Source organism: Piliocolobus tephrosceles, chromosome 5 (genome assembly GCF_002776525.5).
Source record: "Piliocolobus tephrosceles isolate RC106 chromosome 5, ASM277652v3, whole genome shotgun sequence".
Lineage (NCBI taxonomy): Eukaryota > Metazoa > Chordata > Mammalia > Primates > Cercopithecidae > Piliocolobus > Piliocolobus tephrosceles.
The window spans coordinates 10160632-10184963 of NC_045438.1; the positions used below are offsets into that span (position 1 = coordinate 10160632).

A 24332-nucleotide genomic window follows, 5' to 3' on the forward strand; every position below is an offset into this window, starting at 1 on the left:
TCATCATCTAAAGGTGCCACCACTTTTATTTGTTTACCAGATCAGCAGATGATACTGGTCCATTACCCTTGACCTAGTCAGACCTTGACAAAAGACTTAATGGTGCTATTTAGGATGCATTTCCTTGCTGCTTTGTGCAGGTGGCTTTCTCATTGTTGCATAGACAGTGATAGGAACATCAGTTATTGTCAGGCAATGACTTCCAGGGCACCTCCGGAGTTGCCTGAATAAAAAAGCAGATGACATGTAGTTAGATATTAAAAAGAGGAAATTTTTTTTCAGAGCAGCAAAGTTTGATTGTATATTTAACTGTTTTAAAGCACTTTGAAATCTCTGAATGTCATAAAATGAGTACAACATGGTGATGCTGATGAGGCACCCATTTTAGACTGCTATAACAAAGAAATTGTGGCCTCTGACATACATTTAATCACAGGAAATTCATATATTCAAAGATAATCCTCCAGATGTTCATTTTGAAAGGTATACAATGATGGCTAAATGGCAAAACAAAAGTGCGTAGTTACAAACATAAGAGCTAATACCGTGGCAATTCACGTGCATATGTACCCTAAATCGCCTCAGTTGAGTGATTTCAAAACAAGAATGTTTGTGGCAAAATACAAAACTGAACATAGTATTCCACATACTGTTCAAATGTTGATAGAATCTCAGATTTGAAATGGCCCTTAAATGACACCTAGTCCAAAAATACATCTAGTATATGAATTTCCTTTCCAACATTCCCACCAAATAGTCATTCAGCCTTGCACATTTCTAAAGACCGGGAGCTCCCTACTTCCCAAAGTAGCCTATTTCATCCTTGACTAACTCCAATTTTTAAGTACCTACACCCTGTTAAACTTAAATCTGTGTTCCCAAAATTTCCAAGCCATGAGAATCTAACAATGTAGTATCTAAGGTTTTGCTATAGTAAACATCACAGAAGTGAAACTAATCATTCTGCAAAAATACTTTCTCACAGAATCTTCATACTCTATATCACTCTTTCTGCCAAAGGTCACAGCACAGCCAAAGTGACACTAGTCAAAGCCAAAGTGACACTGAATCTGAGGTCTAAGTCTTTTTCATATTTTTAGCCTCATGCCTAGCATGGTGCCCTACACATACTAGCACTGAAGGTTTGTTTGTTTAATTGAATATTATCTAATCGTGAAGCTATCAACAATCTATCAGGTTGGTGCCAAGGTAATTGTGGGTTTTTTGTTAATAGCTAAAAATGTACCAGAAAGAGAGAGAATGAATTGGTCTATCATCAAGACTTACAGAAATACAAAATACAGACTCCATACTAAGGAAACCTGGGTTCTGTTCATACTAATTTAGAAACAACAATATTTTTGAATTGCTGAGGGTTTTTTCTTGCTAATACTGAATATCAGCTGAAGGTTGTATTGATGATAGCCAGTACATATTTCCTCACTTGTGAGGATAGAAGACTTCACCTGGTTGGCGACATCTCCTTCCCATTACAGGCAGCACTGGAGCTCAGCCCCGGTTCCAGCCCAATTGAACAGTCTCCTCCTTCCACTGGAAACCTCCTTGGCTGGGTTCCAAATCGAAAAGGCATAATTCACTGAAAACCTAGATTAGAAAGTTAAAATATTGAAAACCTAGATTAGAAAATTTAAATGTTGGAGGTGGAGATAGATTGTCTTCAAAGACTTGTATGGAATGTTTTAAAGAGTCAGAGTCTCACTATGTCGCCCAGGCTGGAGTACAGTGGTTATTCACAAGTGCAATCACAGGGCACTACAATTTTGAAACTCTGGGCTTAAGTGATCCTCCTGCCTCAGCCTCCTGAGTAACTGGAACTACAGGTGGACACAATGTGCCTGGCCTTGGAATTTTTAATATTACTATTTTGTTATAGACATATAGAAACATTCTGAATGTTATTCTATTTTTAAATAGCTAAAAAAGTGTTAAAAATTACTGTATTTCACAACCATCCTTTATGTACAATTTTAAGTCTTACAAAAAATACAAAATAGCCACCAAGCAATGCAAGGAAAATGTACCCTGTGGTTAACATAACTGAAGACCATTTCTGCTGTGTGAAAACAAAATTCAGTTTGCCTTTAAACGGTTGTTGCAATCAACAAGCACCTCTCTACCTATCTATGCTCTTCTCTTCCTTTGGAGCACAGTTTCACATTCACTGAAATATCTTCAGCTAATCCTTCTGTTCCAGGTGATTATTCATTTTCCCCCTGCTTCTCTATAGTCACAGTATAGTCCCTGGCTCTGGCCCTTCCCAACTATGTGATCTTAGTCAAGGTACTTACCTATATTTCTCAAGGGTACATTGGTGATAATATTTTCTACTTCTAGGATAATAGTGAGGATTAAGTAAGGTAATACATGTAAAGTGCAGTGCCTAACACACAGTAAGTGCTCAGCAAATGTTAACTATTACTATTCAGCAGGTACTACTGAGCATTAGTAAATGCATAGAAATGTCTGCAAGTATACCCGATATATGAAATTTATTATGAAATAGATATGATTTATACACACAAACATATATAAATGAACTCCTTACTGCCTACCTTGGAACTCTTCCCTACCCCATTGCTCCCACCCTTCACTCACTATGGCCAATGCAATCCACTAAGCCTGAATTTACATTTTACTTACTCTATAACTTACTTTTATAACCCCCATTATCTACATTTTCATAGCAACCTTTATTTCTGCTTGGTAACAGTTATCCTTCTAATTCAGGGTTTCTCAATCATGACACTATTCACAGCTGGGATCAGACAGTTCTTAGTTGGGGAGGGAGGATACTGTCCTGTGCACTGTAGATGTTTTGTAGCACTCAAAGCCTTCACCCACTGGATGCAAATAGTACCCCTCTCCCAAAGTTGTGACAGTACAAAATGTCTTATAGACATTGTCAAATGTCCCCTGGTGGGAGAGAGAGGCAAAACTGCCCACTGTTGAGAAAACTAACCTCATGTTTTGTAAATGTTTAATATTCCCCCTTATTCCGAGTCTGTCTTTGTCATCACTGAATACTTAATACCTAGAACAGTGCTTGGTTAGCTTTATCTTGAAATAATTTGCATGTATTCAACTATTAGTACACAAAGGATAGGAAAAAATTTAAATGGCGCAACTATTTTTTACACTTAGTATAGTATTCTATGCCTAAAAGTAAATGTTTATTGGTGGTAATAATAAAATCAAATTAAGGTTTAAGAATTTTAATACAATAACTTTTGTAGACTGTGTGTCAATATCAAGAAAAAAAGTGTTTTGTTCAATGATGATTTAGTAAAACCATAGTAAACTCTGTGGTTTAGTATAACTACCTGTCTATGTAGGTATTAATATTTAGCTAATTTGATCAAGGATAAACAGACTTACCAAAAGAGGCTGAGTCTGATTCCTGTAGAGGTGAATAAATCAATGCTTTCTACTGGCCTTCCATAGAAGGCTGGAACTGCCAAAGGAATGATGATCAAATGTTCCAGTGACACCCGGAAATTATGACATCAGGAGATTCTTTCACATAGTTTCCTACCTGCTAAAGAATCAAACATCTCAATGCATAGCTCCAACAACAAACTGAGGCTTAGCTAAAAATTTTCTGTAAAGCTTTTTGGAGGGTTTCATTCTTGTTTTTACTGGCTTATTTCCCCACAATATTAGTATTTTCATCCATGAATGGGGACCTACAGTCTAATCCATCTGTACAAAATCAGAATTGAGATTCTTCTCATTTTATATCCTGTTTTCCTCATTCTCCTTCTCTCCTAGACCTTCTCTTATAATATCCCAAATAAATACAATCTATCTATATCCTCATCCCACTCCAATATCCTCAAACCCAAATTGTACCTTTACAAATTTCTCTATAACTCTTACATGGGATTCTTTACACCCTCTCTCTGATGCCTGGACTAACCTTTTTTTTTTTTTTTTTTTTTTCCGGTTTCCTCAAGAGAGTCTTCAAATTCCCAAATGGCTGGAAGAATTACAATTGTGAAAGGAAGAATACACCTTGTACTGTCCTCATTATTCTGTTTCCTGGGCCCTGGGCTGCTTCTCTGCTGATTTCTCTAACTGCTCTCCCTCTCCCAACTCATTCTTGGCTTCTAAATCAATAGCTTACCTCATGAACAGCTGCTCTACTCAGTAATGTTTAGTTTAACCCTTACACCAGAACATAACTCTTCAGCTAAGCAGTTTTTCAGTTTTCATATCTGATGACTAAACCATTAAATGTTAGTGAGCGTTCTTACCACTGTTGTGTTTTCATATGACTTACGTTATAGAACACTGGCATTTTACATAAGAATTAACTTGATGTTGGATACAATCTTACCTCTACCTTCTTTTTCTTACTAGGGTACTATCTGTGAATAAGTTGATCACCATTTTAGCTTGGAAAACTGATGGTGTCACAGTCACACAAACAAATAATTGCTGGCCATTGTTAGCTAAGGTATCATTAGGACCTAAATATTTAGTACTTAGGATGGCAAAAAAAATAATAGTTTACAAGTTTGAGAAGTGGTAGCAGTGGGAAAATGATGGGTTTCAGCATCAGAATTAGGTTTGATTTTTTTCTTTTCTTTTTTTTTTTTCTTTGAGACAGGGTCTTGTTCTGTCACCCCGGCTGGAGTGCAGTGGCATGATCATGGCTCACTACATGCAGCCTCAACCTCCTGGGCTCAAGCAATCCTCCCACCTCAGCATCTCAAGTAGCTGGGACTACAGGTGCAAACCACCATGCCCAGCTAATTTTGTATTTTTTTGTAGAGACAGGGTTTTACCATGTGGCCCAGGCTGGTCTCAAATTCCTGGGCTCAAGTGATCCACCCACCTCCTGGCCCTCCCAAAGTGCTACCCACTGTGCCCAGCCAGGTTTGAATTTTGACACAGTGTTAGCTCTGAGATTTTAAGCAAATCACTAAAAGTGTGTCTGTAAAATGGTATTAATTCCTACCTTATAGAGTTGTTGTGAGGAATTAAAAACAATTTAACATGTATAAAGCCAATGACTGGGACACAAGAATTCAATCAGCACTACTTCCTACATATTTTTGTGTCGTTCTTGAAATCAGAGTATTAAGACACTGATTTCACTTTTTAGTCACCAATATATATGAAGTAAAATATCTGTAAGTGGGATATTCTTAAAATTCTGTAATTTACCATTTTAACTAGTCCATTTGGCATACCATGCTTCTTTAGAATGGGTGATACAATAAAACAAATCAAACATTAGCCTTAATGATGAAACTTTACAACATTAGAATGATACATCAGTACACAAAAGGAACTTGAGTCTCCAGCATATTTTCATAAAGCAATAGATAAACAGAGCAATACAAATGGTGAATAAAAAGATGGGGAAGTATCCAAATATCCCCTTAAGTATCATAAGCTCAAGAGCAATAGTCTTTCAATTCTCAAGATATTAAAATTCATGAGATGCAGAAAATGAGTGATATTTGAATTTGTCATGTTCTAAGAAAAAAAGACCCATGGACTTCATTCATTCATTTAACGAATATTTGCTGAGAATCCACCATGAGTCAGGCATGTGTTAAGTGTTACAGATAAAAGGTTAAGCTAAAACAAACACAGTTCCTGTTGTGGTAGAGTTTATAGGTTACGATAGGATTTGTTTTGGTCTAGGGTATTTAATCTAAATCTAAAAGATGAGTGGGCATTAATTAGGTGGCAATGAGTGGGAGACAAAAACATTGACACAGTTGAGGAGGGGGCAAACAGAGGAAAACAGCATGTGCAAAGGTCATGCCAGTAAAGACAATAAAAAATCTGAAAGGCCAGCATAACCAAAGCACAGAAAACAGAAAATAAATAGAGTCTGAGACACAAGTACAGACCAAATCATGCAGGAGCATAAACTCTAGCTAAAATTTTAGCCTCTGTCTTATGAACAAGGAAGCCCATCAAGTAATTTTAATTTCTCAGGACACATATTTAGGTTTCATTGATTTTTCTCTATTTTCTATTTGCCATTTACTTGATTTCCACTCCAATCTTTATTATTTCTTTTCTTCTGTCTACTTGGGGCTTAATTTGCTTTTCTTTTTCTAATTTCTTAAGGTAGAAGCTTAGGTCATTGATTTTAGTGCTTTCTTCTTTTCTAATGTAAACATTTAATTCTATACATTTCCATCAAAGTACTCCTTTAGCTGCATTCCACAAATTTTTTATTTTGTATTTTCATTTCCTTCAGTTAAAATTTTTCTTTTTTTTTCTTTGGCCTATGGGTTATTTACAATTATATTGTTTAATTTTCCAATATTTAGGAATATTCTACTGTTCTGTTACTGATTTACAATTAGGTTCCATTTTTGTTAGAGGACATTCTTTGTATGACTTGAATCCTTTTAAATTTACTTAGACTTGTTTTTATAGCCAGAATGTAAACTGCCTTGGTAAATGTTGCACACATACTTGAACGTATATGCTGCTATAGTTGGCTTCAGTGTTCTATATAAATATTTTCCAATATTTAGGAATATTCTACTCTTCTGTTACTGATTTCTAATTCGGTTGGTTCCGTTTTTGTCAGAGAACATTCTTTGTACAACTTGAATTATTTTAAATTTATTTAGAGTTGTTTTTATAGCCAGAATATAAACTGCTTTGGCAAATGTTCCACATGTACTTGAATGTATACGCTGCTACAGTTGGCTTCAATGTTCTATGTAAGAAATTTGTTGATTGACAGAATTGTTCAAGTCTTCCACATTCTTACTGATTTTCTATATACCTGGTTTATCAACTATTGAAATAAGGGTGTAAAATCTCCAACAATAATTGTAATTTTATTTACTTCTCCTTTCTATTCTCCAGTTTTTAGTTCAGATATTTTGAATATGTGTATAATTTATAGACAAATTATACCACCTCACATACACTAGAAGAAACGTATAAAAGTATAGTCCATTTCCCCTCCCACTACATATAATTTTGTTGTCATATTTTAATTCTATCTATAGTACAAACCCATACACATTGTTATACATTTTCCTTTAAGCAATTGTCTTTAAAACAAGAGAAGTCTTTTATATTCATCTACATATTTATCGTTTTCAGTGCTCTTTATCCCTTTGAGTAGGTCCAGATTTTCATACAATATAATTTTCCCTTTGCCTGAATGTTTTCATTTAACAGTGCTTGTCTGTTGCTGATTAATTAATTTAGCTTTTATATCTCTTTTTTTCATATTTATTGTGGAACAATATTTTAACTGGGTATAGAATTCTCAATTGTCAGTTTTGTTTTCTTTAAGTACTTTAAAGATTTGGGTCCACTATTTTCTGGCTTGCATTGTTCCCAACAAGAAGTCTGTTGATTTTTTTTATCTTTGTTCCTCTATATGTAATATGTCTTTTTTCTCTGGCTGGCTTTAATATTTGCTTTTTATCACTGATACTAAGCAATTTGATTATAATGTACTTGTTGTAGTTTTCTTTCTGTTTCTTGTGCCTAAGATTCACCGAGCTTCTTGGATCTGTGGGTTCATAATGCTTATCACATTTGAAAATTTTTTAGCCTTTGTTTCTTCAGATTTTTTTTGTTCCCTCCTCTGGCATGCCAATTACATGTATGTTACACTGTTGAAAGTTGTCCCACAGTTCACTAGTTCTCCTTTTATAAAAAACCTTTTTGTTTTCTGTTTTATTTTGCACAGTTTCCATTGCTACATCTTTAAGTTTGCTAATCTTTTCTTTTGCCTAATGTCTAATCTGCTCTTTATTCCATCCATTTTTCACCTTAGATGTTGTACTTTTCATCTCTAGAAGTCTAACTGGGATCTCTTTTTTATATTTCTTTGTCCCTTCCCAATCAGCCTGGGCTTCCTTCTGTCCTTCTGAACATATACTGCTTTAATGTTCTTTTAATTTTATGTAATTGTTATGTTTACTAATTCTTTCATTTGTGCCATTTCTTGTTCTGTTTTTAACTAATTTTTCACCTCATTATGGGACTCATCTTTGTATATCTGGCAATTTTTGACTTGAGTGCCAGGCATTGTGATTTTACATTGCTAAACAATTTTATTTTTATTCCTCTAAGTATTTTTAAGTTTTGGTCTGGGACACAGTTATTTGGAAACAGCCTGGTTCTTTGGAGGCTTGGTTTCATGCTCTCTTAGGCTAGATCACAACAGCCTTTCCTCTAGGGCTAATTTTTCTCCACTACTGAGGTAACTTTCTGAGTATTCAACTCAATGTTCCAGATATTTCAAGGTTTCTCCACTCAAGATACAGGGAATGTGAATTAGTCCTAGCCCTATGTGAACCCTAGGAATTGTTCTGCCCACTTATTTCCAACGGTTCTTTCCTCAGTGTTACTTAGTTTCCATGAATTCATGCAAGGATCAGCACTCAGTTTAGGCTCATGAGGAACTCCCTAAAGATTTACAGAGTTTTCTTTTTGCATACTCTCTCCTCTTTGGCATTCTGCCCTGCAAACTGTAGCTGTCTGATCGTCCAAAATTTCTAACTCTGTTGCCTCAACTCAATGTGGTCATTGGGTTGTGCTTGGACTCTATTCATTAGAAAGGTGACATTAGGTCTAGCCTACCCTCAAGGAGAGGGGCTTACACAAGAACAGGAGACAGAGATCATTGGGTGCCATCTTAGAGGATGCCTACCACAGATGCTGTATTCTGATGTAATGTCTGAGAATGCTTGTGCAGTACACACAAGTGTTTATCAAATATTTCTGGCTTTCTCTTTTCCAGAAATTGAAATTCCTGGCCACCTTATGATTACTTGGAGCCCATGTGATTAGTTTTAGTCAGTGAATTATAAGCAACCATTAATTGCTAGTGCAAGACCCTCCTGAGCTTTGTCTCTACCACAAAAACCAGAAATGTATCTCACATCATAAATAAAAATCAACCAAAATTAGTTCAAGACTCAAACGTAAGACCTGAAACTAAAACTACTAGGAGAAAACAGGAAAAAAATTCTCCACAACATTAGTTTGGGCAATGATTTCTTGGATACGACCCAAAAAGCACAGGAACAAAAACGAAAGTAGACAAAAGGGATTAATCAAACTAAAAAGCTTCTGCACAGCAATGGAAACAATTAATAGAATGAAGAGACAACTCACAGGTTAGGAAAAAATATTTATAAACCATACATCTGCTAAGGGGACAACATCCAAAATACATAAAGAACTCAAACAACTTCACAAGAAAACACATAGCCCAATTAAAAATGGGCAAATAATCAGAACAGACATTTCTCAAAAAATACATATAATGGCCCACAGATATATGAAAAAATACTCAATATCACTAATCATTAGGGAAATGAAAATTTAAAAACATAATGATATTTATCACCTCACACCTGTTAGAATGGCAGCTATCAAAAAGATAAAAGATAAATGTTGGCTAGGATGTGGAGAAAAGAGAGCCTTTTTAACACTGGTGGTGGGAATTAAATTAATACAGCCATTATGGAAAACAGTATGGATTCCTCAATCAAAAATAGAATCACTGTATGATCCAGCAATCCCACTTCTGGATATATATCCAAAGGAACTGAAATAAGTATGTCAAAAAGATATCTGCACTCCCATGTTTACTGCAGCGTTATCCACAATAGCTAAGATATGGAAGCAACCTAACTATCCATCAACAGATAAACAAAGAAACAGATAAAGAAAATGTGGTATATATACACAATGGAACACTATTCAGCCTTAAAAAAGAAGAAAATGCTGTCATTTGTGACAACATGGATGAACCTGGAGGACATTATGCTAAGTGATATTAGCCAGCCACAGAAAGATAAACACTGCATCATCTCACTTATATGTGGAATCTAAAAAAGTCAAGCTCATAAAAGTAGAGAGTAGAATGGTGGTTACCAGAGGGTAGTAAAGCTGGAGGGTGAGATAGGGATAGGGAGCAGAAGATGTCCAAAGGATACAAAGTTTCAGCTAGGAGGAATAAGTTTTATAGATCTATTACACAGCATGGTGACTAGTTACTAATAATATATATTTCAAAACTGCTAAAAGAGTAGATTTTTAATGTTCTCATCACAAAAAAATTCTGAGTATGTGAAATGACAGATATGTTAATCAGATTTATTTAATCATTCCAGAATGTAAATATTTATCAAAAAATCAACTGTACCCCATTAATATATACAATAATTAATTTAAAATCAAATAAATAAAAAACTGGACCAAATAATGGCAGATCATCAGCCTGAGTGCCAGAAGGGGGATAACATAAAGCATAGCCCCCTGACACCCTCAATGGACATGCATCATGTACAAAAAAAAAAAAAAATGCGTTGTTTTACACCACTGAGATTTTGGGGTTGATTGTTACCATGGCACAACAAAGTTTATGCTGATGTATACAGACTTTGGTCCAGACTTAGGTACCGCTATAACAAAAACCTAAAATATAAGTCACCATACCTAAGTGGTCAAGGAGCAATTAACAAGGAAACTGTTGTGGAAAGCTAAAAGGATAGTGATCTATGTCACTCGGAACAAACCTATTGGGAAAAACCTTTGGAAAACTCTGTGATAACCTAGAAGGAATTTGATTTAACTAATGAATTTAAATGTTGGGAGAAGAGGCTGGAAAATAATAACATGTCAGTTGCTATTGTTTGTCAAGTTATATGAGAAAGAGATGAGCTCAGAAACGGCGGTGTGTGCAAGCAAGAATAAAAACAGAGCACCCACAAATTTTAACTATATTTCCATGACAGCTTACAAAAGCTATAGAATAATTTTCTTCTAAAACATTTTATTCCCCTTCAGAACTCTGCACCATGTTTTCAGTGCCTTCCCGTACTGAAAGTGCTATAGATGAGTCTAAAGTAGTCCAGTTGTTTTTTCTTCATCCCACTCCCATGTTCATTTCATGCCTAGGTACCTAAAAAATTCTCTCTTTATTCTGAAAAGTTGAATGACTTAATGAGGTTACGTGTCTTGGTGTTGATTTTTCTGTAGAAATTGTCCTATAGAACATAGTGTGTATCCTTTTAATCTATGTATTTTTCTTCCTTTATTTTTTATATCAAGCACATTTCTTCCTCCATTTGCTGTGGGCACATGTTAATCTTATGTTGAGTCATCTTTGTCTCCTCCATACATATTATTTTTCATAACTTTCATATTTCGGGTTTTGCCTAGTATTCTGTCATTATTTTAAGCCTTTCCTCTACATTATGATTTGATGTGCATCTCTTTAGTCTGCTTCTTAATGCTTTTAAAAATTATTCCTGTAAGTACTTTAAGGTGGATGTTGTCTTCAGTTAATTTCCTTAGTTCTTTTATCTCCATTTTATTTCACTTATTCATGAAATATTTACTGTCTACTATATGCAAGGTACTATCCCTAGTAGTGGATAAAAACCACAAGACTCAGCCCTCATAGAGGTTGAGTCTTATTATTTTAGTATCTTGTCTTTAAGTTCCTGTTTTTTTGCACTCATATTCTTAAGTTCTTCTTCAGCACAAAGTATATATGATGAATTTTCTTTTTTCCCCCTTAGGCTAGGTTTTACCCCAAGGTCTTGTACTTTATCCATCTTTTACATCTTTCCTTCCTTCCTCTCTCCCTTCCCTCCCTCTCTCCCTTCCCTCCCTGTCTTCCTTCCTTCCTTCAATATTAGTAGTCCATAGGATTCCCAGTGATTTTTTTCTCTTTTTCATTTTCGGCATGTGGAATTTTGTTCACTCTATTTGCTCTGTATGTTAGTCAGCTATCAGTATAATAAAACTGGACCCCAAAATTTCAGTGGCTTCAACCAAAAACATTTCTTTTCCTTATAAGATTCTGAGGCTAACCTGGGTTTGCATATATGGAAGTTTTGGGGTGGCTAGCACGTGAGGCTCTACCTTGCTTGATTCTTAAGTAGAACTGTCTCTCAGTCTGATTCTCTACAGACTGGAGTTATTAATAAGACATGTTAGGACTTTTCTTTCCTATATGTGGCTTCTGGGGAATAATGATTGGGACTGCATGAAGGGTGGGGCTCTGCAAAAGCCAGTGTATCATCTCACCTAGCACTGATAACACACTGATACAGACCTATTCACATCACTGCCTATAAACTGGACCAAGACTTGCAAAATTTGGAAGCCCCAGACTTTGGGACTTTAGCATCAAGACCTAAAGTGCCCAACTCCACCTCTACTGCTGACCCCATACTCAGTAAGCAATTAAGAATAAATCCAGCCTACAAAAATTTACTGACCAAAAGCTGCCTATTACCAAAAGATGTAAAATTCATTGCAACTTTAAACCTACCAGCTACCAGAGAAATGTAATAGTAACTACTACATGTCTTGGTGGGACAACAAAGTGTTCTAATCAATGGAATATTACAGTTCATATTAGCACATATTCGTAGTACATACCATATAACTTTTTATTAAACAAAGAAGACTTCTGAGAGTTTCGTAGTTCTTCAGAATTTTTGTGGAAAATATTTTATTAAAGAAGTACTTGAGTTCTTAATTAAAATCTGGTCTAATTTGATCAATAGAAGTTTACATATTTTAATGTTTGACAATTTAAAGGAGTTGGTAGTTGTCATAATGCCTAATTTTTTAATCTTCTCCTCCTCTACCCCATCTAAATGCCTACTGTTAATCTCGTCTCTTCTATCAGACTTCTATTTACTCATCTACATCCTCAACCACTGAATCCTATTGCACTTAAAGTCAACGCCATACAATTCTTTGGGTATTTCGCGTGTATGTCTTCAATCAGATTGTAAGCTTCTTGGTACTGGATCTATGCCTTAATTTCTTTTTAATCTTCCCAGAGAGCCTACAAGTTAATGTGGGGAGTATACAGCGTTTAACAAATACTGGTGGGGTCTGTGATCTTAGCTTTGCCATTTTTGTCAAAGTGTATAATTATTTAGTTCCAATTGTGCCCTGACATATCTGTTTCTCTGGGGTTTCTCTTTGCTCAACGCCATTGTTCATTTTCTATTAGAATAAAGGTCCTGTTGGACAGAGATGCTAACGCAGCGTCCCGTGGAAGCTGAATAAACGGACTGATCCACCGCCCAGGGTGTTGAGGCTGTGAACAAAAATTAAACCTCTGATAGCCTACGAATAGCTTAACGACACATATTTAAAAATATCACTCCAAACCCTAGTTACCCGCCAGTTACCCCGGCCTCCGCAGCTGCCGATGCTCAAAGGTGTTGACAAGGCAGTTAGGATCTGCAGTCCAGAGGCCCGGTCGCTATGGTAACGGTGAGACGCAAGCGCACTTGCGCGGCCTTCTGACGGAAAACTTTAACCTGAACCTAGGGACGCACTTAGCGACGGCAGCGGCTTGCGGCAGCAGCGTGACTTACGGCAGCCCTCTAGTAGAGCGCCGTTGCGGGTGGAATGCAGAAGCGGCCGCGGGCTAGCAGGCGCACGGAGCGGGCTGCGCACCAGCATGACACAGTCGGTGGTCGTACAGGGTGAGCTACGCCGGGCGGATAGAGACCTGGTCGCCGCGGAATCCAGCCTCCTTGTTTCCTGCCTAATGTCCTATTCTCTTTCCTTCCTCTCCTCCGGTCGCAGTCGGCCAGTGCGGAAACCAGATCGGCTGCTGCTTCTGGGACCTAGCACTAAGGGAGCACGCCGCGGTCAACCAGGTACCCGCCCGCAGCCGCGAGCCCCCTCGCCTGTCAGCTAGGTCTTCCAGCCTATACGCAGGAAATACTCGACTTGAGATTTTATCTGACCCGTTTAAGATGCATGGGATCTTCTCTGTAAATAACGTACTGGTTTTTAAACATGTTGCTGTCAGACGCACACTGAACTAAAAGAACACTGGCTGGCGACCTTAGTCTTAACATTTTCCCTGATTCTCAGGGTCTCCTCTTTATTGGTGTTCGTGTGCAGAGCAGTGAGATTGTATATGGGAAAGTACTTTGTAAAATAGATAACACGTGTGGTTATTGTATTCCTTAATTTAACCAGCCAGCCTTTAAAAAGATCACCAAGAATCCAGAAAACGCTCATTTGATGGACTTGTTCTACAGTCCTATGGGTGAAACCCTTTCTTTAGCACCTCCTGCTGAACTTTATCTGTAGATCCCATGGCGTTTACTCTTCTAAGGAGATTGGGAAGAATCAGGCTCCGCATTTTGTGATACTTACTTTTTCTTTTCAGAGCTTCATCCTACCCATTACAGTATTATGTAATTGAAATTGAAAGAACTTGATTTGGGCGAGAAGCAAAACCTAAATGCTATTAACATATGTTTTTCTTTTTAGAAAGGAATTTATGATGAGGCAATAAGCAGCTTCTTTAGAAATGTGGACACCAGGTAAGATGGGATTAAAGTCTGTCACAGTGTGATGCTTTAAGTTTCAATAGCTTGGGAGATAATTCTTCAAAGGACAATAAAAATACCAGTAGCTGCAAAGTTGTGTTTTTTTGTTTCATTATTGAAAACATATTCATTCTATTAGATTATTAATATTACATCATCTTGCAGAACAAGACAACAGGTTTCCCTTTAGTGTAACTTCTTTTAACTTAACCTTGAGATAAGTTTCATTAAAGGAAAGCTGAAATTTTCCCAGAGGGCATCTTGTTAATGCATCCTGTAATAACTAACTTATGAAAGAAAAATATGTTGTTTACGTATATGCCGTAAGTATAAAAATATACTTAAAAAGAAGACAAGCAGTTGTTGGATTGTTTTTGTTTATTTAATAAAGAGTATATGTAAGTACTATATGTCTTTTATCTGGAAGAGTAATTTAAGTGCCGTTCAGGATATCTCCATAAGCTTTTAATATCAAATCATTAGGTTCATGCGTTTTCAAAATACTTTATAAAACTGTCATGTGCTTAAACTGAAAAATATATACTTCATATCAGGCTTTAATCCAATAGGAACATCACTTCTAGTTTAAAATTGTTGGCTGGGTGTGTGAGCAGTTATCTTCTAGAGAAAGCTGATTAGTCCCCGCTTACTGGGTGAATTCCAGAGTCTATCTAGGGCACTGACTTGCAAACTCAGAAGTGTCATTGGCATCTTGAGATAAATTCAGTGCTCTCCAGTACAGCCAGATTAACCAAAGACCAGATTCTCATTTTCTGTCATAGGCACATTACATTAGTAGGAAGTCTAACTGAAAAGCTATGCAATAATCTGAAGGTTGCTTGGTGACCATGGAATCAGACCAAAGGAAGTTAGGTGTATTACTTTAATGGCTGGTATCATTTATCTTTATTTTATGGAGATATCTGTCATATAGACTATAGATTCCCTCTTATTTGTAGCCCAGAATATCCTCACCTCTAAATTCTCTTGGGAGTCTCAAATTTGCTTCTGTAATACTTCCTTTCAGACGCTTCTCTTGCTAAGTTCCTACCCCCACCTCTTTACTTCTTGTTACCCAATGCTTACATTGAGTATTACATAGTTGAGACACAGCCTGGGAGCTTTTCTTTCTTCATAAGGTGACTCTTCATAGCTACAGTCTCATCTACTCTGTGTGTTTTATACTTTAACCTGAGAGCACTATTTTTTTCCCGGTAAGTTTAGCAAGCAGAGTTGTGGCATCTTGCACTTCTTTCTGTGTACTATGAACACATGCAGCATCTGTTCCACAGCTTAGTACAAAAAGTCTTTTTCGAAGTAAGACCGTACCTTTGTGTACTCTTACCAAATTGTTACACCTTTTGAATAGCATGACAGGAATTTACCTACAGCATGGGTTGGCATAGATATATTTTCTGTAAAGGACCAGGAAGTAAGCATTTTAGGTTGTGTGAACCATAAAGTCTTTTGCACCACTTTTGATCTGTAGCATGACTGTGGGCACAGGTAATACATAAAGGAATGGGTGTGTCCATATTTGAATGAAACTTTATTTAGGAAAACAGGCAGCTAGTTGGATTTGGCCTGACAATTGGCTGCCCTTCATATATTCTGTCTTGTGAACTGTCTTGGTTGACCCATATACTGCGTTAGATTTCAGTACTTTGGCAACTTATTTCCAACATGAAATTCTGAGAACAACCTTAGATACTCAGTGGTAAATACCAGTTATATCTGTTGATGGGTATTTAGCTGCAACAGGAAACCACATTAATGGTGGCTTAAGCAATAAAGGTATCCATTTATCTCACAAATCTGGAAATCAGATGTTCTAGTTTTAAAGGAATGCCTCAAAGATCTAATACTATATATGTCCCACTGTCCATAAGTGTGCTGGCTTTTTGTACTTGTATTATTACTTCATAACTATAAAATGGCAGTCTCTGCTCCAGGAATCACATCCATATTCATGTTTGAGGCAGGAAAAAGGAAGAAGATAGGCGCCAACTGCATCTGGTCCTTCTTTAAAAGCTTCCCAGAATACTTCCCCTTTATCTCATTGGCTAGAACTGGATTACATGGCCAGCCCTAACTACAAAGAAAGCTAGGAAAATGACTACCTCACTTTTTCAGCCTAATGGGAGGTAAGCAAGGAAGAAAGAGATTAGGAATAGCTGTTGTGTCTGCCTCATCTGGCCTATAAGCAGTCTTATTATATAAATGGAAGTTAACTTTATTACCTGATAGCACTATTAGCCATGGAAGATCTTATGACCATTTCTCTTTTTTTTTTTTTATCTTTCAGAGTGGTTGGTGATGGTGGAAGTATTTCCAAGGGAAAAATATGTTCTTTAAAAGCACGAGTAAGATACATAAGCTTGGATTCTTATATTACATGTATTTTTTAAAGAACTATGCTCAGTAACTATCATGAGAATAAAACTTTAAACTTTTCAAAGTAGAAAAAAATTACTAAGCCACATTTAATATAAATATAACTACGCAGACATTTGTGTTCACCTAACACATTAGGGAGAAAAGCCCATACTTTAAAACACTGTAGTTGGCCTTTTTTCAGGAGAAATAGTGTCTAGATAAATAACAAAAGGAGCCTTCTTAACACTAGGGACCTGAAATACATACTAGTACAGTTTAATGTTTTATTCAGAGACATTGGAAGATTTGTTTGCATCAAGGTTACTACCGGTACAAATCATGGAACCAGCCACATTGTAGTGAATAAAAACCGTTAACCATGTAAGTTCTCTTGAACCAAGTACTTCAGGTTCATAGCCCATATTTACAGTCTTATTTACAGTCTTAATCATTCCAACAATATCTCTGTGATTGTTTCTGTGTAACGAACTACTTTTTCTGATTTTTGATCAGTGATCTTTGACTATAACAGAAAAGAAAGTTTAAATGTTATGGAGGGAATTGAGATGCTAAGGATCAGACCTGGTGTAGTAGCTTAAACACTGGTGAGCAATACTTTTGTGACATCTGGGAATCATCTATCTGCAATCTCTGATGTCCTTGGAAAACAAAATTTAGGGCAGAGATCATGTGCTTGCAGGCTGTTACAAAATTGACTAACACAGTATGCTTTGTGATGTAGAGAGAGCAGGTATCCCAATCCAAATCATAGAGAAAAAGAGACTTTCACATTCCCTAGACTACTTCCAATTGACTCTTTTTCCTACAGCCATATCAGTAAGCAGATGGAGAGGTGGAGGAAACACTTAGGAAAAAATAAATCAGCATGTTTTTGTAGCCTTTGACTTTTTTTCCGAGAAGATACTCTTCCATTCTCTCCTTAGGAGCTCTTGGTATTGTGTGGTTGTGATCACTGATGAGTCCAGGCTTTACAAGATAGCTTGGTACTTGGGTCCCTCCACTGTGTTCAGCTTCTTAGGTTAATAAATACTCAGAATTTTATAAATCATGTTACAATTAGGGAGAAACCAGGCGGCTCTGAAAGGAAATACAGACATCAAATCCTGGAACAGTTGTGACTCCAGACCTTGGATGCCTAAGTGAAGAACCCAAAATACTCTTCCCAAAGTTTAATTTCCAAAGGAAAAACAAGGGCCTGATATAACAAGGAAGGTCTGGAAGAGTTATATGTCAGGATTTTAATGTTAAGTGACTAGGACAGTAATGATTCTATCAAAACTAATTTCAGGAGGTACCCGAATATCAGTTTGTATTTGCATATTGCTTCCCTTGCCAGGTAGCAGAGTAATTAAGGGTATAATTTATGTATGTTTAATCTTCCACATACCTCAATAAATCTTATTTTGGAACAAGGCCAGTATAATCTAATTTGTTTTTTCTTTTATAATCTCACCACTTGTACTAAAATTTGCCCATATAGTGAAGTCTCTCTTTGATTTGTTTAGGTGTTAAAGTCAGCATTTGAAGTCAAAATTGCATATTGTCAGAAATATCCTTGAAAATACCTAACATTGCCAAACTTAATCCTATACAGTCCTCTGTATGTAAAGAGTATATATGATTGCTCTATATAAAGGAGCACATTTGTAAAACATAGTTTTATAGTCTATAATATACTGCTATATTATTTTAATTGTAAACCTTAAAGTAGCGTGGTTAATTACACAAATGATTAAACTCACTGCTTAATGGTAACAGAACTGAAAGCCATAAACCAAGCACTTCTGCAACACTGAATCAAAGAGTTAACAAATCATTGTTTAGTGTACCCTAAGAATTTGTTTCAGCTTTGCTTTTTTAATTAACTCTATTTAGTTTACTTTTTCACTTTTCTTCCTCACTGTAGAATATATGGAAAGTACAGGGAAGTGGGAGGACGGGACATAATCCTACTGCCAAGCTATCCCTGCTTTACTAGATTTTCTTCATCTTTTTTTTCCTGTTTTTTCTTTCCATAATTAATTTTGTGTTTTATATTCTCATTTCTTCTTAGAAACGTAGGTTTTCTGTCATGTCAGCTAACGTTTGTGGTAATGAATTAGACTGTGAATTACTTGGGGGAAAGGACCATGTTGTCATTTTTTACATCTATCCAGTGTCTTTGCTTTGCACGTAATGGCCAATTTACTCATTTGAATTGGGCAGTTTTGAGCTGTGGTTCATAAAGGGCAGCATGATTGTTCCTGGTATGCAGATGCATTAATGCATCCCATATTTATTGAGAACTTACTCTGGTTAAGGATGCCTTTTACATTTCTGAGACCTTGTTAGAAATTCAGTTGAGGGGATTATTCTTGGGCTTTTTTTCCCCAACTAGGCATTTTGGAGTAGGATAAAAGAATTTAGAATCCATTTTTAATTGGATTCCACCTTTCAAACAGAGGGAAATTATTTTTTAATTTTTACAACAGATTCTACATGAAGATTTTAATTAAGCTTAAACTATCAAGAGAACAGTGCAATATTCAGTGCATAAATTATTTTCATTTACAGAGTGAATAACTCTAAAGGAAAATACATTAATTATATTTTATTTTTCTTTCTCAGGCTGTCTTGATTGATATGGAAGAAGGGGTAGTGAATGAAATTCTGCAGGGACCACTGAGAGATGTATTTGATACAAAACAGCTCATCACAGATATTTCTGGCTCAGGAAATAATTGGTGAGAATACACAGCGTAAAAATTGAATATTTTCTGAAAAAAAATGAGCAATCTTTTCTTCATTGTGAGATTCCACTGATGTGAAACAAGATGTAATTTGCCACATAATGCTAGGCCTTTCAGCCCACCACCTTAATAAATGGTGGCTTGGAAGCCATCTGTATTTACTCCTAGTTCCTTCTAACTTTTTTAAAGAAAAAGATGAATTATGAAAAATTAATTCGCTGAATTCCTTTTCATAAATTGATTCTTGAAGAACACTAAATAGTGACAAATGTTTTAAGTATTTCCATTAACTGTTATCTATGTTATTTGTCTTGCTCTCAAGTTGTCCAGTTGGTCAGATGTAATAGAATTGGTAGAGATGCAAGCCAGACCAGTATCCTAGCATTCAAGCTGAGCCTGAGGCTTTTTAGGCCCTTGAGTATATAATGGTCTCTTCTCTTTACTGTGAAAAAAGCTTCAACAGTGATTACTTAAGAATTCACGTTGAGACTGTTGCTGTTTTTTAGAAATTAAGTAGCTCCTTGTTATTTGTAAATCTCTCATATTCATTATTTTCACTATTTGCAGTCCCTCAGGTTCATAATGTGAATGATGTATAATTTTACTAAAACATAAATTTGAATCTCATGTTCCCAGAGAACCAGTCACTTAGTACGTGAGCCCATCTGACCACCTAACTGCATTTTCACTAATTGTTGTGTAACTTATTATGTAACTTTTGAGTTATACCTGAAATGCATGTTATGGGAAATTTTTTTACTTTAATTCATCATAGTGATACTTGCAAATTTGGACAACTAAAAAGACTTGCCAAGCTGCATGAATATCAATTTCTACCATGTGCCATTTCATCTAATAACATGATATGACCATTTTTTTTCTCATATATGAAACCGGAATAGGTTTGTTTAAATTTTTTATTTTCAGTGTCTCTATAGCTTACCACATTTTGCTTTCTAATATGTAAAATCCACTACAATTCAGAGCTTACCTTAAATGGAGAGAAGAAAAAATTATGTAACTGAAGTCTTATTTTGTCGGAATTGTACCTTAAGAGAAGGTTAAGAAGATAAATTTAGAAAATCATAGTTTAATATTTATTACTAATGATCTTATCCACATATTTGAAGATTATAGATATTGAATATTTGTTAAGTTTTCTATCTGGCATATTCAGGATATTGTATGATTTATTTACATGAAACAATAATAGACTTTAGCTCAATAAAAATACTTTTCAAATTTGTTTAAAATCCTTTTATTTAGATTAGAACTAATAAAAAAAAGCAAGGAATTTTTAAAATCCTTGTTCTTATTTTCAGGGCTGTGGGTCACAGAGTTTTCGGCAGTCTTTACCAAGACCAGATTTTGGAGAAACTCAGAAAGTCGGCAGAGCACTGTGATTGCTTGCAGTGTTTCTTTATAATACATTCCATGGGAGGAGGTAAAATTTTTCACTCACTTGCCTATAACAATGTTAAAGTAGAAGTTGGAATTCATTTTGCAAACATAAGTTTTGTTTTTAGACATGTGCTTGATAAAGATAGAACTATTCAGAGGGTGTATAGTTTGAGTATGTAAACACACACCGTTTTATCTTAAAATTTTGTGGTATTATGTCACTATTTTCTCTCTTTTTTTTTTTAATGTAAGCCCTCTTAAGAATCAACAGAACTATACTGGAAAAATTTTTTTTCTTGTACCTTTAGTTTCTTTTACGGAACATGCAGCTACTTTTCAGGATGTATGAGCTTTTGAGGAATGCTGACTTTCTTCTCAGAGTTTGCCTGTACAGTCCTGTTTCCTAGAGTGAAGCATTTTTGACACCTTCATAAAGTATACTTGCCAAAGAATATCAATACCCTTTCTTTAACCATCTGCAAGCCTTTCTTGTCTCCAAAAAGAGAAAAAAAAGTAAAAGAAACTAGTTTAGTCAATTCGTTTAGATCATTTATTACATGGCAGTTAATTGACTTGAACTAAAAATAAATGATCAGCATTGCTTCCTTCCCCCAGGGAAGTCTATATCTTAGAACTGGATAAGTATTTTGCTCCCCTGTTCTGTAAAAATAGAATGTAATTTGCCGATTTTTAAATAGGCTTACCAAATATTAAAAGAACAAAATTGTCACACATTTTTCCTCCAACCTGAGATTAAGATTTTATATTCAGCAAGTTATGTGTATGTACAGTTGATTTTTATACATATTATTCATTGACATAGCATTGTAAAATTAAAAGTTAAAATTGCTGTGTAACCATGTCTTTAAAAGACCCTCATAATCATTCAGTTAAGAAACAAATTTGTCTTTGTACTAGTATAATTAACCTGCAAATTTGAGTTAGTTTTTTTAATTGATTTGTAGTTCATTATATCTTTCTAAAAAATACCTTTATTACCCAACATCTCAGAAGAACATATTTACAATTCACTTAAAATGACAAAAATAAATATTACTAAAGGTTAAAAGTAAAGTTCTTTTTTCCCATGTCTAATCCCTACTCCCTGTCCTCACAGATGGTCAGGTTTGCGGGGTCTTTTTATGTCTGTTCTTTCAGATACATTCTATGCCTATCAAAGCATGTATGTATATTTTTACATAAACAAGATTATCCAATATATACTATTCTGTAATTTTTCCACTTTATCTCTTCCTGGAACATCTTTCCATATCAGCTGTCTGTCATAGAACCAATTATACAGTTTAAAGTGAGTTTGTTATTGATGGGTGTTAAGCGTTTATGGTGTTTAGTTTTTACATCCAATCATCAGTGAAAGTGTGGGACAAATACTTCTGCATCTGTGCCACTATAGCTTTAGACAGTACTCCTAGGAAGAAGATAGGACCAAAGCATATGTACATTTTAAATTTTGGCTGATATTACCTATACACCTTCCTACAATATTGCACCAGTGCTTCTTACTGGCAACAATGTGTATGAGTTTCTATTTCCCTACACTAGCACCAACACTGAGTATCATGAGACATAAATCTATTACATGCAAAAGTATATCTAGTTTTAATTAGAAGAAAGGTTGAGCATCTCTACTTCTATTTGCAATTTGTATTTCTTTTGTTATAAGTTAAATATTTCTATCCTTTGCCCATTTCGTGGTGGCATTATTCATATTTTTTGTTATTGATTTGTGGGAACTTTTTCTTAGAGAAACTTAGTCCTCCATCCTATGTATTGAAGGGTTTTTTTGTAAGTTTGTCCTGTTATTTTGTTTATGGGTTTTTTAAGTATATATAGAAGTTTTGTTTATTTTTAATGAAATCAAAACTGTCTTCTCTGTAATGGCTCTGGTTTTTTAATGATGATTAGAAAGTCCTTCTCATTAAAGATCACCCCAAGAATCTCCCTCACTTTGATGTAGTACTTTTAGCATCATAGCCTTTTAATATTTATCTGCATGGATTAGAACATTGGCTTTTAAGCTTTTTTAAACCAGAATAGTATGAAATACATTTTATATATCACAGTGCAGCATACACACACGAAAAAATATATTAAGAAAACATTATTTACTCATACTACATCTGCCATGTTGTTTTCTACTGTTTCATTTAAGAAAAGAAAACAGTACTAATCTATTCGTTAGTTTCATAGCCTGCTAATAGTTCAGAACCGAGTTTGAAAAACACTGGATTAGAGGATTCCAGTTTTAAGTTCTGAAAAATTTCTGAATGTATGTAAATGTAACTTTATGTATCAGAGTGTTACCTTTAATGAGATTCCTAGAGTTTCTGCTTTTAAATAAGTAGTGTTTCATATTTGAAAATTTTTGAAATTCGAGGTAGACATGCTTAATTGTAAACAATTTTAACTCTGTTTAAATTGCTTGATGACATGATAGTTTTCTTCATCATGAAGATTGTATACACACTACACTAAAGCTGTCAAGTTGATTTTCTTAAGTTGCTTAATATCAAATGTAGACTGAACACTGTCTTAGTTGAATTTTTTAACTTGTGCATGTGCAGTTGGTTCTTGTGGCATTACATACATATAACTTAAATATGAAAAGGAGTAAAATATAGACAGCCCTCCCAAACTCACTGTCAGAGCCAGAGATGGAATTCAGGACTTCATTTCCTGAATGTTGCCTTCATTTCCTTATTCAAAATTAGATTAGTTAATACATAATCACAGAAATAAGTTGAAAATTATTTTTACAAATATAAAATTCTGGCCAGGTGTAGTGGCCCATGCCTGTAATTCCAGCACTTTGGGAGGCTGAGGCAGAAGCTTGCTTGAACCTAGGCATTCAAGACCAGCCTAGGCAACATAGGTAGACCCTGTCTCGACACAAATTAAAAAGTTAGCCAGGCCTGGTGGCGCATGCCTGCGGTCCCAGATGCTTGGGAGGCTGAGGCAGGAGGATCGTTTGACCCTAGGAGATCAGGGCTGCATTGAGCTGTGATTATGCTGCTGCACTCCGGCCTGGGTGACAGAGCAAGACCCTGTCTCAAAAAAAATAAAGTTTCAAATTCCTCACAATTATATTCTGAATCATTTATGCTAATTTTGTAAAACATTTTAATTCTCAGGAACAGGATCTGGACTTGGCACATTTCTTTTAAAGATGCTTGAAGACGAATTCCCGGAAGTATACAGATTTGTGACTTCCATTTATCCTTCTGGTGAGGATGATGTCATAACCTCACCTTATAATAGCATCTTGGCAATGAAGGAACTTAATGAGCATGCAGACTGTGTGTTACCCATTGACAATCAAGTAAGAAATGACATTGGAACTTATGGATGAATGTCATGTATATTCAGTCCTGTATTATGTTTATGTGTTTATATGAAACATTCTCTTCACTTTTCAGCCTTCTTAGAGAAA

General features: G+C 35.5%; 2 protein-coding genes across 5 annotated transcripts in view; one reads left to right on the forward strand and one right to left on the reverse strand.

Moving 5' to 3' along the window:
• FAM229B (family with sequence similarity 229 member B) lies at positions 1-13392 on the reverse strand. 3 transcript variants are annotated; one of them, XM_023219043.2, is made up of 4 exons: positions 13183-13392; positions 3397-3556; positions 1467-1605; positions 1-223 (listed from the first exon to the last, which is right to left on the reverse strand). In XM_023219043.2, the coding sequence occupies exons 3-4, from the start codon at positions 1589-1591 to the stop codon at positions 106-108; spliced, it is 243 nt and encodes an 80-aa protein (XP_023074811.1). In that variant the 5' UTR covers positions 1592-1605; positions 3397-3556; positions 13183-13392; the 3' UTR covers positions 1-105. The 3 variants fall into 3 exon arrangements, with proteins under 3 accessions (XP_023074811.1, XP_023074814.1, XP_023074812.1); XM_023219046.2 differs by having other exon boundaries at positions 3397-3553; positions 13194-13281; XM_023219044.2 differs by having other exon boundaries at positions 13194-13281.
• Positions 13350-24332, forward strand: part of TUBE1 (tubulin epsilon 1) — a 16110-nt gene continuing 5127 nt past the window's right edge. The window contains exons 1-7 of one of the 2 annotated variants that reach the window (XM_023219041.1): positions 13350-13493; positions 13597-13670; positions 14296-14348; positions 16660-16717; positions 19359-19474; positions 20803-20924; positions 24034-24221. In XM_023219041.1, the coding sequence (XP_023074809.1) occupies positions 13469-13493; positions 13597-13670; positions 14296-14348; positions 16660-16717; positions 19359-19474; positions 20803-20924; positions 24034-24221 (636 nt within the window). In that variant the 5' untranslated portion in view covers positions 13350-13468. The remainder of the gene's footprint in view (positions 13494-13596; positions 13671-14295; positions 14349-16659; positions 16718-19358; positions 19475-20802; positions 20925-24033; positions 24222-24332) is intronic. The other variant, XM_023219042.1, reaches the window with a different exon arrangement.